Source organism: Pinus tabuliformis, chromosome 5_1 (genome assembly GCF_031772625.1).
Source record: "Pinus tabuliformis cultivar Carrire ecotype Pingquan chromosome 5_1, CPIR1, whole genome shotgun sequence".
NCBI classification, from domain to species: Eukaryota; Viridiplantae; Streptophyta; class Pinopsida; order Pinales; family Pinaceae; genus Pinus; species Pinus tabuliformis.
Window position 1 is genome coordinate 793,572,965 of NC_142305.1, and position 15,344 is coordinate 793,588,308.

Consider the following 15,344-nt stretch of genomic DNA (forward strand, 5'->3'; position numbering starts at 1 on the left):
AATTATGCTTCAGCAGTTGGCAGTTTGATGTATACCATGGTATGCACACGACCAAACATTGCATATTCAGTGGGAGTAGTGAGTAGGTTCCTTGCCAATCCAAGCAAACAACATTGGCAAACAGTAAAATGGATTTTGAGGTATCTCAAGGGTACTAGTCATTATTGTTTATGTTTTGGTCATGATGAGACTGTGCTTGAAGGATTTACGGATGTGGATATGGCTGGAGATATGGATACTAGAAAGTCCACTACAGGTTATTTTTATACATTTCCAGGTGTAGCAGTATCTTGGGTGTCAAGGCTACAAAGAATAGTAGCCATTTCTACAACAGAAGCAGAGTACATAGCTGCAACAGAAGCTTGTAAAGAGTTGTTGTGGATGCAACGATTCCTAGGAGAGATAGGAATAAGGAAGGACAAGTATGTGTTATATTGTGATAGTTAGAGTGCCATTCACTTGGTAAAAAGCCCAACATTTCATTCAAAAACCACATTGGATCCAGCATGTGTTGGAGGAAGAACAGTTATCCTTAGAAAAGGTCCATACATATAGGAACCCTGTTGATATGTTCACTAAGCTTCTACCACGAAATAAACATTAGTTATGTAGAGGCATGGTAGGACTCGGTGTGACTTGATTCATATTTGGCTTCAAGTGGGAGAATTTTAAGTGTGAGGCCAAATTCATGCAGGATTCTGGATTCTTCTACACCACTAGTAGTTTCTAGAATCACATGCAGGATTCTAGATCCTTCTACACTACCATTAGTTTCTAGATCATTCCAGATCTCCATTTGAATCACATACAGGATTCTAGATCCTTCTTCTGCCTCTATAAATTTATAATTTCTCTGGCCAAGGAAAGCAAGCCAAGGCCCAAGCATGTTATGTAATGCAAAGTGATTTTTGTTCTCTAGTGATTATTTTATCTATTCTGTTGTTTCTGATTGAGTAATCTTGTTGTTTCTCCATTTTTGTCTCTGAAATTATTCTCTGTTATTGCTGTCTAAGTCTCTGAGTATAAATCCGTTGTGTGTTATGTATGCTCTGGTCTAACACCCCGGAGAATTTGGTAGAGAAGAGGGGAGATATGGGAATAAAGGAAAATGTAATCTCACCGAGGAAAACACAACAAAGGAACCGAGGAGAATTTGGTAGAGAAGGCAGGAGCTTTGGGAAGAAGAATCAAAAGAATAGATAAGAAGCACTGGATGAAAAAAAATCCGAATACTTAAATAAATGAGTGGTTTTAATTTTTATGTGGTTCTGAATTTTTGTAAGAAGTGTAAAAATCCATTTAAAACATAGACTAGAAAGGGTTGTTGAAAATTAAGTTATGAATTTGGAAACCTATTGTAATTTATAAATTTTGAATTTCAAAAAAATATTAATGTACTTTTTTTATTGTGCAGGAGTTACCCATCAAGCTTGTGATTTCAATAAATATCCGAATTTTAATAACTTGGATAATTATTTCTGTGTGTTGATGATGACTATCTTAATTATAATTTTAAATATGTTTTACAACTTTCTATATTTTACACATACAACTTTTTATAAAAGTAGTAACTATTAACTACCTTAAGTGTATAATTTCTATTGCATCATAATATTATGTATCACCTGTTTTGCATAGTGGGCCTAGTGCGGAGTGGAAATTTGTTGTTTTTGCATAGTGGGCCTAGTGCGGAGTGGAAATTTGTTGTTTTTGCATAGTGGGCCTAGTGCTGAGTGGAAATTTGTTGTTGTTGTTGTTGTCATCGTCGTGGTCCTGCTGCTGTCATCATAGCTGCCACCCTCGTCATTTAGTGGGCCTAGTGCCCAATGGAGTGGAGTGAAGATTTGTTGTTGTTGTTGTTGTTGTTGAAGTTTGGTGGGGAGTGGAGTGGAGTGGAGATTTGTTGTTATTGTTGTTTAATGGGCCTAGGGCTGAGTGGAATGAATGAAGATTTGTTGTTGTTGTTGTTGTTGTTTAGTGGGCCTAGTGGGGAGTGGAGTGGAGATTTGTTGTTGTTGTTGTTCTTGTTTAGTGAGCCTAGTGTGGAGTGGAGTGGAGATTTGTTGTTGTTGTTGTTGTTATTGTTGTTTAGTGGGCCTAGTGCCAGTGGAATGGAGATTTATTGTGATTGTTGTTGAAATTTAGTAGACCTAATGCCCAAAGGAATGGAGATTTGTTGTTGTTTGAAGTCTAATAGGCCCATGGTAAAAGCCAATTTTTTACTTTAATTTTTAATATTTTAATATTGAATTTTGAATTTTGAATATTTTAAATTTTGATTAAAAGATTATCAAATTTTAAATAATACTTTGAAATCTGTATCTAATCCAAACTGAGATAAAATTCCACTTATCCAATCTTTCAAAATAATGACACAGCCGATTCTTTGGAAGCAGCAATATGCATTACTTAACAAATTAACAATGCAACCACTTTAACAAGGGATCATATATGAAACTCTTCCTCGCACTTAACATCAGACAACTAATGTTCCTCTCTATTCCAACTTTCTATCTCGGTCTATACCAGCCAGATTTTTTTAATTTGATTGTGGTAGGTTTTTTTACCCCAGTGGTTATATGCGTGAAGGTGTTGCTACCGTGATACCCACAAAATACAGAACACAAATATATCATGGCAACAAACAGAAATTGGTTGAAAATATTCAGTGTTGCGATCACATCATTTATATGCTCAATATTTCTGCCGGTACTAGAAAATGACCCATACCATAACATTTGTCAGCAAAAAATTCACACTACACATGGAAGGTAGGCTGTCTACTTTTTATTTAGAATAACATTACTTTACACTAAAAATCACGAAGCAAACACTCATTGCAGATCTATATTGAGGTCATGTTGCAGGGCAAATGTCAATCAGCAAATTATATATACAAATCCTGTCCTAATTTATTTTGTTCTTTTTATGATTCTTGCCATCAATCTTATGATGGATACTGTGAGAATTCCTTTACGTGGATTCCTCGCACAGGAAAGCAGCATCGGCGTTGTTGTCACTGCAGTACAGACACGGATGCTGTGAGTACCCTTCTTTCACAAGCGATTTTCTTGTACCCAAAACCAATTCCCTGTTGCTGATGGGCTTCCCGTGCTGTTCAAGAATTGTCTGAATTGCGTTACTGAATGCTCCATACGCTTTCTTGGGATCACCTGTAGGGCAGGCGTCCGCAGATGTCTGGTTAGTTTGGCATCCGCTCAACAGAATACCCATGTCCTCATCTATACGCTGCTGCAGCTCCTCATGATCATCTACATGGCTTTTCTTCACTCCGTTTTCGGCCTTCACGACAGAGCCATTTGTGTTAAGAAGCCTCTTAACTTTGGAGCTGGCTTTATCACCGAAAAGCTGAAAGAGAGCGATTGCGATTTTATGAGCCTCCATTTCAGCTTCTCCAGTCTTTTCTCTTAAGATTTCCAGTAACGAGTCCAAAGGCAAGAACTTGCTCTTTGAAGAATGTTGCGCCGATTTTTCTGGATCTGTTAATGATCTCGAATGAACATGAGGACCAATTTGCTCCTTCTCTTTGTCAATTAGGCCTCCACTGTGACAGGAGTCCGACACCATGGTGAAGGATGCCCCCGGAGGCACCTTATTCACTATAAACCTGAAGTCCTCATCTTCATGCATATATACAACAATTCAGTACTAATACTAATGAAAAATTATGCCATAAACATTAATTAGGAACATTGATTCCGATATGATAAAAAAATACCAGATCAGGAGAAATGTGTGTAGTACCTGTAAGAAGATTGAAATCGCATGGGACGATACATTCGTCATAGCGGGAGGACTTATGCATGCGAGCGAGAGTGCCATGGCCGCTGTAGTGAAAGAAGAGGACGTCTCCGGATTTGGCACGGCGAACCATGGCGAGCAAAGCCGCACGAATGTTTTCGCCTGTGGGCTTTGTATACGCTTCATCGGTGTCGATAAGGAGATTGATGTTCCGTTTGGCAAAGCCGAAGCGATGAATGAGCGCGTGTTGCATCCTCATAACGTCGTTTACGCATCCTTGAAGTTCATTTTCTGTGTTGGGATAGTTGCATCCCACTAGCACAGCGTATTTTCGTTTGGCCATTGTCAAAATCCTGACAGCTAACTTCTAGACAGCAGGAAAGCTTGAATACTATTGATAAGAAGCTGAATAATTTTGAAACCAAGAGGGCGAGATGGGCGTATATTTGTAGTGAATAGTTTGAGATGGGGAGTAAATTAATATTGAAAGAGTATCCTTCACTTTCACGATTCCTGGAGAAACTTCTTCCCGGAACCAGCCTTAACTAATAAAACAAGACTGGAGACGACCACGTTTGTCTCCACATTTCTACTTAATACTTATGTTGGAATGTTTATTGGCGCGCCGATGATGCACGAATTTTCTATGGAATGGCGTGATTATACAGAGATGAGGCGTGCAAGCAACCGCAAGAATTCTCTCCCACAACTGTGCTGAAGCCTGAAACACATGTATGCAGAGTCATCCAGGCTCAAAACGCATTAAAATATTAAAGGAATTTTTTGATTAACGCAACCAACTGACATGGAAACACTTTCGTGGAAACTGAATTTGATTAAAGAATGCAGTAACAGAAACAGATTTTATGTCAATCGCAACGAATGCAGTGATCGGCAATATTTTCATGGGACACGCATTTCAATCTTATTGGAATGCGATACGTGTAATGCGGAATTGCGCCATTTTTTCACGGAAGAGCTGCCACGTAGTGGAGATCGGGATCAGTTATTATCCAATCGAACACTCGAAGAGCCATTTAACGGGTTGAAACTTGAAATGAGTCCAATTGTAAAAATCAACATTATACATATGTTTTTTATTTATTTTTTATTAATGGAGAAAAATATTTTATAAAATTTAAAAGAGTTCGAGTTTCATGCTCTGGAGTGGAAGTTTGCTTGCTTGTATGGAAGGGAAGTTTGTTATTGGATTAGTTCTTGTTATTCAATGGAAGTCTGCTTTCTTGTTAGGGAAGGGAAGTTTGTTATTGGATTAGAAACTTATATGTAAAAGGGGAAGTTTGTTATGTGTCACAAATTGAATTTTTTTTTAGAATGTAAGATAATTAGTTTGTTATGTGTCACAAATTGATTTTTTTTTTAAGAATGTAAGATAATCAGTTTACTATGGGTCACAAATTGAAATTTTTTTTAAGAAGGTAAGATAATTAATATTTTAAAAAGTGTTAGTATTTTATTTTTATTTATAATTTAAATTTAAGAATGTAAAATAATTAATAATTTTATGAAAATGTTATGTATTTTATTTATAATTAAAATTTGTGGATAGTGGAATAATGTTAATAGGGATTGGTTGATATAGTAATTTTCACAATTGGCTTTTACTGTTAACTTTTTTCTATGGAATGTGTTAGCATTTTATTTATAATTTAAATTTGTGTATATCAGAATAATGTTAATACGGGGTGGTAGACAGAGTAACTTTTAGAATTGGCTTTCGCCCTTAATCTTTTTCTATTGATTGTTAGGTGTGGAGGTAAAACATAAGTATTGTTTGTGAATATGAGGTTTTTCTCATAATATTATATAAGGATGAAAATAGATACTTACGAACAACTCAGGAATGTCTGAGAAATCTAATAAAATCAATTGAATCACTTAACCATTAAGTGTACAAATCTCAAGCTTGTGATGATGCATTGAAGTCAAACATGTGAGAAAAAACAAAGTAAAAAAAGACTAAGGGCTCTTTGCTTGATCCAAGCCACCCACCAATGAAGAAAGATGGGTCTAAGGTACACCATCCTCTATGATAGAACCCTAGAATACAAGTGTTGAATTCGATATGGGAAACCCATTGGAAACAAGGAAATGACGAGTCCTTGAAACTAACACAAGTTTGAAAGTAATATGTGATTTTCATACACCAATGGGGGATGGAAAGGCATTAAGAGGTGGACTAAAGACTTCCCTTATTTAGAGAATAAATGCTTCCCTTATTTAGAGAATAAATGCAAGTTTGACTTGGTAACAACTAAAAGCATTCAATTGGGAATGACGAGTTACTAGTTAAACACATTTGAAAGATACATCAATAAACCATAGGGACAACTGAAGGAAAAATCTTGGTATATAAGATGGGTATGACTTATGAAGGTGTTGAAAAATTGTGCCAATTGGGATTATTTCGATCGTGATGATGACTATAAAATTAGTCAACCTTGGAAGCCTGCTGTTCATTTTCTTAACACCTAACCTACTCCTTCCAACTTACCCCATCCTTTTCCCCCTTAGTTCCTTCAATCCTTCAATTTTTCTTCATATTCTCTCTTTACTTTCATAATAGCATTTCCTTCGTGGTTTCCCTCTTTTGGTCCTTGCATTTTTTTCAATCCTTGATGCTTTTAATTAATACTTATTTCTCCGAAACCCTAACTTAGATTATTTTAATTTTTTTATTTTGTTATTTCATGAACCTTAATATTCCCACCCATTTTATTTGTATTTAAATTTAATTATTTCTTAACACTCTAAATTAAAAATCTAACAATTTTTCAAGTTTCTTAGTCATCCTTTTATCCTCTTTCTTCCTAACAACTATTTTATTTTTAAATCTTATGATTATCCTTTTATCTTCACCTATTTATTCTTCTCCTTACTCTAGCTACTTACATCAAAGATTTTGTCCATGATTGTGGATGGAATGCCAACTCGAAACATTAAATATTTATAAACCTCAAACACAGTATTATTCCAAAAGACTCTCATAACAAACTATAACAAAATCAATGTGAAATTGCACAAACTCCATGGGACATAAAGGAAACGAAATGAAGTTGTTGTAAACTAAACCAAGTTCTTGATGAGCACAAGGTCCTCTTGGTATATATTAAGAAAAAATGAGAGTAAATTGAGGGTAAATGGGTTGTAAACATGATGCAAAGAAATAAATGTGGCTCTAACTCTAGTATGTAGACTAGCTAAACTCCAAATCCTACATGGATTAATGGTATGGGTGCCAAAATTAAAAATTGCTCATGATTATTCTAGGGCACCCATAGAATAAAGGTTCTATCACTTGATAGATGGAAAAATTAAAAGATGAATAGGATGATCCGTTTACCAAAGTGTGGGGGTTCTTGTAGGCAATTCCTGGGGAATGAAAGCAATTGCAATTAACCAAGGGGAAGTGCTCTATGTTAAGTGCCAAAGGAAATAAATTTATGGAGACTCATATCCATGGATAAATATGGTTATACATGGTGAAATTCTACTCGTAAGTCAACAAGAATGAGAGAAAATGGGTACCCAAGTAAGCAGGATAAACAAGTAGAAATTCATAGAAAATAAGAACATGCTTTAAAAAATATGAGAATGCCCTTTTAAAAGGATGAAATCTATGATTCTAATGGTGTATATGGTGCCAATTAGAGCCTATATGAGCCCATAATGGCTAAAAGAAAAATAATGGTTTTCTATAAAAAGGGACTTTCCCTCTAAAATCTAATTCATTTGTGCACTTGTGAAGGTTGAGATTTAGAGAGAAAGTGAATACCCTAAATTTTAGTGAGCTCATCGTGGAAAAAATCACCATTGGAATTTGGATTTGTTATTTTCAAGTTGGTTTCCCTACCTTGCTTTTCATTATTAGTGGTTGAGTTTTGTAGATTATTTCCTGTATGGCCTTTTGGGACCTCCTTGCCAAGTTTTATGTCTAAGACAAGTATTGGGCCATATTTCTATCTGGGGATTGTAGTAAAAGGCCTTATACCTATGTTGGATAATGTAGGAAACAAGGTTTTGTTTTACATTCGTCAAAATTAGATTTTGGAGCAAGAACTTGGCATGGGAGTCTAGAAGGGAGAATTAATGGTTAGTGACCCAAAATTTGATGATAATGATGATACACGACTGAAAAAAAATGTTTTTTTGCAGGCATGGAAGATTTCAAAGTGCTACATGTGGAGCAAGAGTTCAGTGCAATCCACACATAGGTTTACGGGAACTAGGTGTTGAAAGGGGCTCTAGCTTGATATGGGTTACTTAAGTTTGTTGAGAACCCACTATTGAGAGTGAGAGAGAGAGATTATTTGCATGGATTATGAGGTATTGGGATTAGTAGTATAGGATTTTGAGGTCTACGATCAAAATATAATGATAATTATCTGAGATATATACTCTATCTTTGGGCTTCCTCTTATGGGAGTGCTTGGGCTTACTTAATCACTATTACCTCATAGGAGGCATTTACAGGTGTACATCAATAGGCATTATAAGCTAGGGGATAGAGTAAAGGACTCCAATATCTATTTGTTAGATACATAGAGGATAGAGATGTGGGTGATAGATATAGTGGTGATCCACATATTACGTAGCCACTCAATTCAGAATATATCTATAAGGTGAATTATTTTAGTGGAGAGTTTTCTAGAAGGGACCTGCTATGTTGAAGCATTGATTCAATTCCAATTGGAGTACAATATGTCATAGATGTTCCTTTGGGATTGTATTATACTCCTTTTTATTTGAGAGAATATTAAGACTTTACCCTCATATTCGAATCCAAGATGAGGGCCCACATGAGCCTGGGATGCAAAATTGGGACAAAAATTATGAAGAGGAGGAGGTGGTGAGGTAGACATAATGTTTTGTCAAGAGTTTTTAAGCATTGGGAATAACTTCCAATTTATATTAATGATTACCCTTACTCAGAGAAGAAATTTAAGGGTGACCTACCACTTCCACCTAGACAAGCATGGGGTCTAGATAGTAATTAAGATAATTCTAGGTAATTTATAAGTTGTTGATATCACATAGTAGAATGATTTGGTAAATGGTATTGAAACTCTAGTCCATGCATTGCGTATATAAAAAATTCATGAGGTTAACAAGACAAGCAAAACAAATGATGGGAAAAGGGTTCACCGATCCATAAACCATTAGGGTCTAACAAAGATCTATAACTATAAGGATCAGTGGAAGACCTCCAAGGGTGATTTGACAACATATTTACTAATATGGGATAGAAAGGTCGACATGACCTAGGTGATAGGTATAGAGATTCATCCGTAAGGGTATTATTTGAGTGTTTCCATCTACTATAAAGGAAAACAATGGATGGATGGGTAGTTAGAGATATTACATCTAGAGATATGGTTCCATTAGCACATGATTATTCTTTAGAGGTAGATTAGGATATGTGGCTTTGATGTCCCTAGTTTTGATGTGTTACGTAGCATGAGATGGACATGTTAGATGTATTTATAGTGGTGAAATCCAAACAAATGTAAAATTTTATGATGTTTTTGGGTTTTTCATATATATGGTGGATTTTGCAGATGGGAATGGAACATGACCATGTATTGATTTGATGTTCAATAATAATAGGATCAAGTACAAGAATTTTCAAATATGATTAAGTGAAAATATCCCTAAATGCATGAAACAAAGCTTTATAGGAGAAAACCTCTTTAGGAGAAAAATCTTCCCCCAACATGATATTTCCTTTTAAAGCCATTGTAATAGAAATATTCACCTTAATGGTAAGTAAAATGTTGGCTAGATTCCCCTCTTTGTAAACAAAACTGGCGAGGAAGGGTTCTTGAACCAATTGATTGGACCATGTGGGATACAATCTTTTATTTCAATAGCATATTGGTAAATAGGATGTGGTTGTTATGGTATGAAATAGTAATGATGATGGATATCATCCTAATGGTAATCTAGCATGGAGAGGCACTTAATAATATATTCATTTAAGTGAAATACTAGGATATGAGAACCTACAATACTAGATGATATTGAGGCAGATGGGGAAGTGAATATTGAATTATCTCCATGCAAATGAGAAGTATGGCTCACATACACAACACTTATTGACGTATATTGAAGGCTAATGGCTAAAGGCTCCACTGACGTTGAGACTAAAGTGACATGATACATGCACGGGATGATATGAACAAAGTTACCAATCAAATGATAATTGTTACCTCAAAACAAGATCTATAGCAAACAAAACCCCCAAAAAACATAAAAGAAAAAATAGCCCAAAAACAAAAAAGTATTGATTCTGCATCACCACTTTATTTGTTCGTGGTAAATTTTAAATTTTTTTTAAAAATGACGGTAAAAGCCAATTTTTTTGTGCAAAGAACACCCTAAAAATGAAAAGTGTTAATGATGGAATAACATTTTTTTTCTTGTTTTGTTTTGTTTTTTCGAGGTAAATTTTCAATATTTTTTAGCAATGACATTAAAGATAAGATATCATGACTACGAAAACCCTTAAAATTCCAACAATTTTTGGCATGACATTAAAGATAAAATATCGTGACTGTGAAAAACCTTAAAATTCCAACAATTTTCAAGCATGACATTAAAGATAAAATATCATGTCTCTAAAAAGCCTTAAAATTCCAACAATTTTCATTTATGATGTTAAAGATAAAATACTTATAATTGTTGTCAACCTATTGGCTTATTGGGGCTTGACCCAGGGTTGGAGTTAATTAGCCAAACAAATCCCTGTACTATTGGCCCTTTCGGCAATAGTCCGCGGAGCGTGGACTAAGGTCTCACCCAAAGTAGTATGGGGGGGTGCTGGAACTAGGTTTCCGCACCCTTGAGATGTCTGAGGATTTTATTGGGTCCAACTGTTAGTCCCTTCGCGCAGGTTACTTCGCGCACTTCCCTGGCCCTTACGCCCTAATATACTCAACTTCGTGCAACCCTAACTAGGGGATGTGGGGCTTCTACGCTGCTGGAGCAGTGCTTTGTACTAAGTCCCTAAGTCACACTGGAGATCTTACTTATCTTCTTAGACCAGTTAGTTATCTTCGCGTATATGGATGCCTTATGTTATATTTATTTATACAGCACGTTCATATGAGTTCGCGCAGCAATTAAACAGTAAACTTGAAATTCATCCCCAATAATACATCAAACAGGAAAAGATACACAGAAATATGATAAAACTTCTCTTTATTAATGCTTCCAATGGTTACAGACTCGACCTACCCTATGCACTCAGTTACAGGGGTCCACACACTCAGCTGTGGACTACTAGGCCTCTGCGCACTTAGCTGCAGAGCCTTCTCCTACTCTACGACCCAAAGACAAAATTTACACTTGACTCAAGGCTTCATCAATCCCTTAGACTCATCATCCTTTCATCTATCTTCTTTCTACACTTAGAGTCTCGCTTTATTTATACAATCCCATGGTCCGCGGACCATGGGTAGATCTTTCAAACCAGCATTACATTACAAAACCAAGGGCGGACAACCCTGTGAATCTATTATGACTTCGCGATCTGTGCCCACAAATCGCGAAGTCTTTACAATGGACTTAATCAAAACTTGGGCTTTAAGCCCCAAAACATGCCTTGGGGGGATTCCACACCCAACAAGCCCCCAACACAAACATCGTGACTCGCCCTCGAGTCACTCTGTTGGTGCGGAGATCTTCGCGCGGAGTCCTTCCAACTCTACTCGAACAGCTGCAAGGTCAGCAACACACTAAGCGACTGCCTGTTGAATCTCTTGTACACATTGTTCTAAGACCGCGGTGTCAGAACTACTTCCCTGGATCTATTCCTGTATCCCCTGCATTTGCACAAGCTTGCCTTCAATTGTTGCTGTAATGATGAAGGCATCGTCAGTCCAAGGCTGAACGCACGCCTTCAGTACTGCTTCTCGATGTCGTGGCATCCACTTGCTCTTTCAGCACTTTGGCCTGTTGCATTCGCGTGAGCCTCTGAGTGAGGGCCACCGTCTGCGCAGCCCCTTTGATGTTGTCGTACTGCTACTAGAGCTCACATGCCTCTGTCTCGAAGCGTTGGATGTTAGGGTCCTCTTGCAGATTAGTGAGGACCTCGAATGACTCCTCCAATATTCTGGTGTAGTCCCTTACTGCATTGTTGATCTCTTCCATCCCCGATGTAATAGCGCTGGCACGTTGTTCTCTGACTTCTGGAGGGGTGGAAGGCTGCGCCTTCTACCGTAACTCTATTATCTAAAGGTTCAGCTTCAGCTGAACCTTGTCCATTTCTTCTCGTGCCTCGCGCACCCCTACTGCTAGTCTTTGGATCTGCGCCTGTGTGGATGCTTCTGCTGTGATGGCCAACTAAGGGACCATCTGGAGGGCTTCTTCGAGTACCTGTACCATCTGCCTATTATGCGACACCACCTCGTCGTGCTGCAAGCTCAACTGTTCCATGTTGATCTTTTGTTCGCTCAGCACTTGCAGCGCGGCTCTCCCTAGCCCGCAGTTCTGAAATAATCCCATCCTGCAACACATAGAGCGTCTCCCGTAGGAGCACAACCATGTTGATCTTGATGCCTTTCAGTGCACTAACCGTAGGCCTGTCGACCTCATTTGTTGTAACCAATTCCCCTTCTGGCAGCATTATTGGGTTTGTTGTCCGAGCGTGCAGCATCTGCTCGGTTACAATTGTCCCTATTGCGAGGCTGGTCGAAAGGGTACCATCTTGAGGAGTGCGCACCAGAAACTCCTAAAGCTATGCTCAGAGGGCCCCCAACACAATCTGATTCTCCTACACGAAGTTCTGGAGGGCCTCAAAGGTGACGTCGCGCACCGTCTCACCTATGTCGTGTAGATCCCCCTCCGTAAGGGTGACTGGGTTGATAGACAACTTCGATGCTTTGACCTTCTTGCACAGCCACGTTCGCTCACTCGGGCGCTGGCGCTTCAGTTGTGTTGACTCTATTTGTGGGTTCGTGCCGCCCTCCTCTTCCTCTAGTTCCATTTCCTTCTCCTGCCCATGCGAAGGCGATTTCTGGCCCTTGGGCATCTTCTCGACTGCCTCCTATGCTGCTGCTGCTGCTGCGGCCTTTTTCTGTTCTGTGGATGTCTACGCAGCATCCCGCACCTCTTGTGCTTTTGTTGCCATTGCTTCTTGACTTCTCTTCTCTTCCAATTGTGCCATGCACAGTTTGGCCTCCTCTTTCTTCTTCTGTGCCGCAGACTTCTCCACTGTCGCGATGTCTGGGGCCTGCCACTCTGGTGGCCATGTCTCCAGTACATCGAAAATTACATCATTTGTGGCCATGAAGGGTAGCTCGCTCCATTTCTTGGCCGAGTCCTTGTGTGCTCTAATATAGATGTTGTGGAAGTCTGCTTTAAATTCTGTAAAACTTTGCAGGTTGTTGTAGACAATGGGTAATAACCGCAACTTGCGGTTAATCCCCATTCTGATGTTCATTTCCATGAACACCTAGAATATCTTGCTGTTGCAGATCTGGTTCGCATCTTTCATGGCCCACAATAAAGCGTACTTCGTAGCCTCTGGTAGATCCCTATCAATTGTGGGGAACTGGTTGTCCTCTGGCAATTCCCCTGCCACCAACACTATGGACAACATAAGCCATGCATAGTGGAACGTTTTTCCTTGTTCTTAGGCCTCACGACAATTTTCTGGGAACTCTTTGTATAAGAACTCGGACCAGTTAAAATGGACCCCCTCCGCGCACTACTCAGCAAGTGCCACCACCGGTGTGGGAACTTCGTCCCCACGACACTTCCGCATGAGCTTGCCTGCTAGTATCTGGGTCGCCACTTTAACTGCTTTTTTGTTGATGTTGGATATGGCGTAGCCCCTTTTCTTCTTCTCCAGCTTGTATTTCTTCTTCATGGCCTCCGCAATGGCCAAGTCACTGCTCTTCCCCTCTAAGATGTCTGCGGGGTCCTCTCCTTTGCATGGGAGCCAGGTAATGCAGTGGATTAAGTGGTCTGTGATGGGGATGGGCTCCTCCAGCCACAAACACCCACCATGCACCAGGCAGAGTAGGTACATGATGATGAATATCGTTATTGGGGCACGGTGGAAATGTGGTACCTAGAGCAGGTTTAATAACCCTGCCTTTTCTACTCCACATAACCACTTTTGCGGCTCTAATTCTATAACCCCCACTACGGTATTCTGCTTGGGCTTCATGAGTTTCGCGGTCTCTAGATGAGGGAATTTTTCGTAGTCAGCGAGATCCCAATCTTCAAACTTCAAGTTAGGCACCCGCCCTAGGTGCGTGCCTTCAAAGATGATGTCATCTAGGAGGAGTGGAGTCTGGAGAGAGCTCTTTCTCTCATTGAGGTCCTTAGGCACTTTTTCCTTCCCCTTCTATGGGGGGATATACGCGGGAAACTTTGTTGGAGGGTGCGCAGGATCAATTTCTTCCTCCATGCCCTCGTCCTCATCTTCTTCAATTATGAGGTCCTCCAGGTCTTCCTCCTCCTCGTCGGTTTCCAAGTTAACTACTTTCCCTTTCTCCTCCATCGTTAACCTGGTGTGTAGTGGGTTTTGAGGGGACACATCCACAGGAATCATTGGTTGTTTGTCTTTCTTCGGCCTTGGCATGCGTGGTGATTTAGGGATTTCCACCACAATCTCGGTGCCTTCGGGGGCATATTTTACAGTTAGGGCCTATGCAGCCTCTTCAGCGATCATCTCTATAATTTCCCTAGCTTCCTCCAATGCTACCATCTTGCTCGTCCAGAAATCTCTCAGTTGCTCAATCAGGGGCTCAATCAATGCTCTGCACAGGTCAAACATGTCTCTACTCAGAATACGCTGGGCATAAAATAACTCAATTCACAAATGACCAAGTGTTTCTTTCTGGGCAACCCTTTGTAATTTATAACATGTTTTGAATTTGAATTCGACCATTCCCCCCACATCCGGTTCATTAATGCTCCCTTAGCGGCATATTTACCCAAATCTTGCCCATAAAGTGCATCTTCCATGCCTCCCTCCCACTCTATTTAGTCTCAAGTCAAGCATCACATCATGAATAGTGACTCCAATGGTCACTTTCCAGCCAACTCGCGTGGCCCCCCTTGCATAGTCACAGACCTTTGCTCATGCATGCAGTTCCGACATCATGTAGCTTCCGGGCAGAGTAGTTTATAGTCCCGTGCCTCCTTTCAACTCCCTGGAGCGCTAAGACTGTACTTCCCATGGTTAGTTAGGTGGCCACGCCACCAGTATAGGGTTTCGGTCGGTCATCCATCACTTCTCCTGGAAAACATCCACCTTTTATTGTTACTGGCTACATCACGTGCTTTACCATCTGCAGCGTGCCACCATGGTTGATCCGTTTAGTAATATGCAGTCCAATCTAAGGCATCAACCTGATCAACTCTTGGCGGTAGTCCCCAAATTCGTCAATGTAATCGTGCGCACCCTATTTTATCACCCTGGTCTTTTTATCGAGAAAACCTTCCTTTATCTCGTTCTCAAGCTTCTTGACTTTTGCTTCCACCAGAGCGCTTTTCTCCCTTAATCGCACCCTTTCCCTCATAAGTTCTTGGAGCCTAAAATCATCCTG

General features: G+C 39.4%; 1 protein-coding gene across 1 annotated transcript; it reads right to left on the reverse strand.

Moving 5' to 3' along the window:
• Positions 1–2,827: 2,827 nt before the first annotated feature.
• On the reverse strand, positions 2,828–4,212 carry LOC149167325 (metacaspase-9-like). Its single transcript, XM_089431505.1, has 2 exons — positions 3,766–4,212; positions 2,828–3,641 (listed from the first exon to the last, which is right to left on the reverse strand). Exons 1-2 carry the CDS (start codon positions 4,103–4,105, stop codon positions 2,974–2,976), a joined length of 1,008 nt encoding a protein of 335 aa, XP_089287631.1. The 5' UTR covers positions 4,106–4,212; the 3' UTR covers positions 2,828–2,973.
• Positions 4,213–15,344: the final 11,132 nt, after the last annotated feature.

Bases quoted from the DNA above. Each gene is read 5' to 3' on its own strand.
- LOC149167325 (XM_089431505.1), bottom strand. From the start codon at position 4,105: ATGGCCAAACGAAAATACGCTGTGCTAGTGGGATGCAACTATCCCAAC. The intron at 3,642-3,765 runs GTACTACACACA...ATATGCATGAAG, and splicing joins CGATTTCAATCTTCTTACAG to ATGAGGACTTCAGGTTTATA.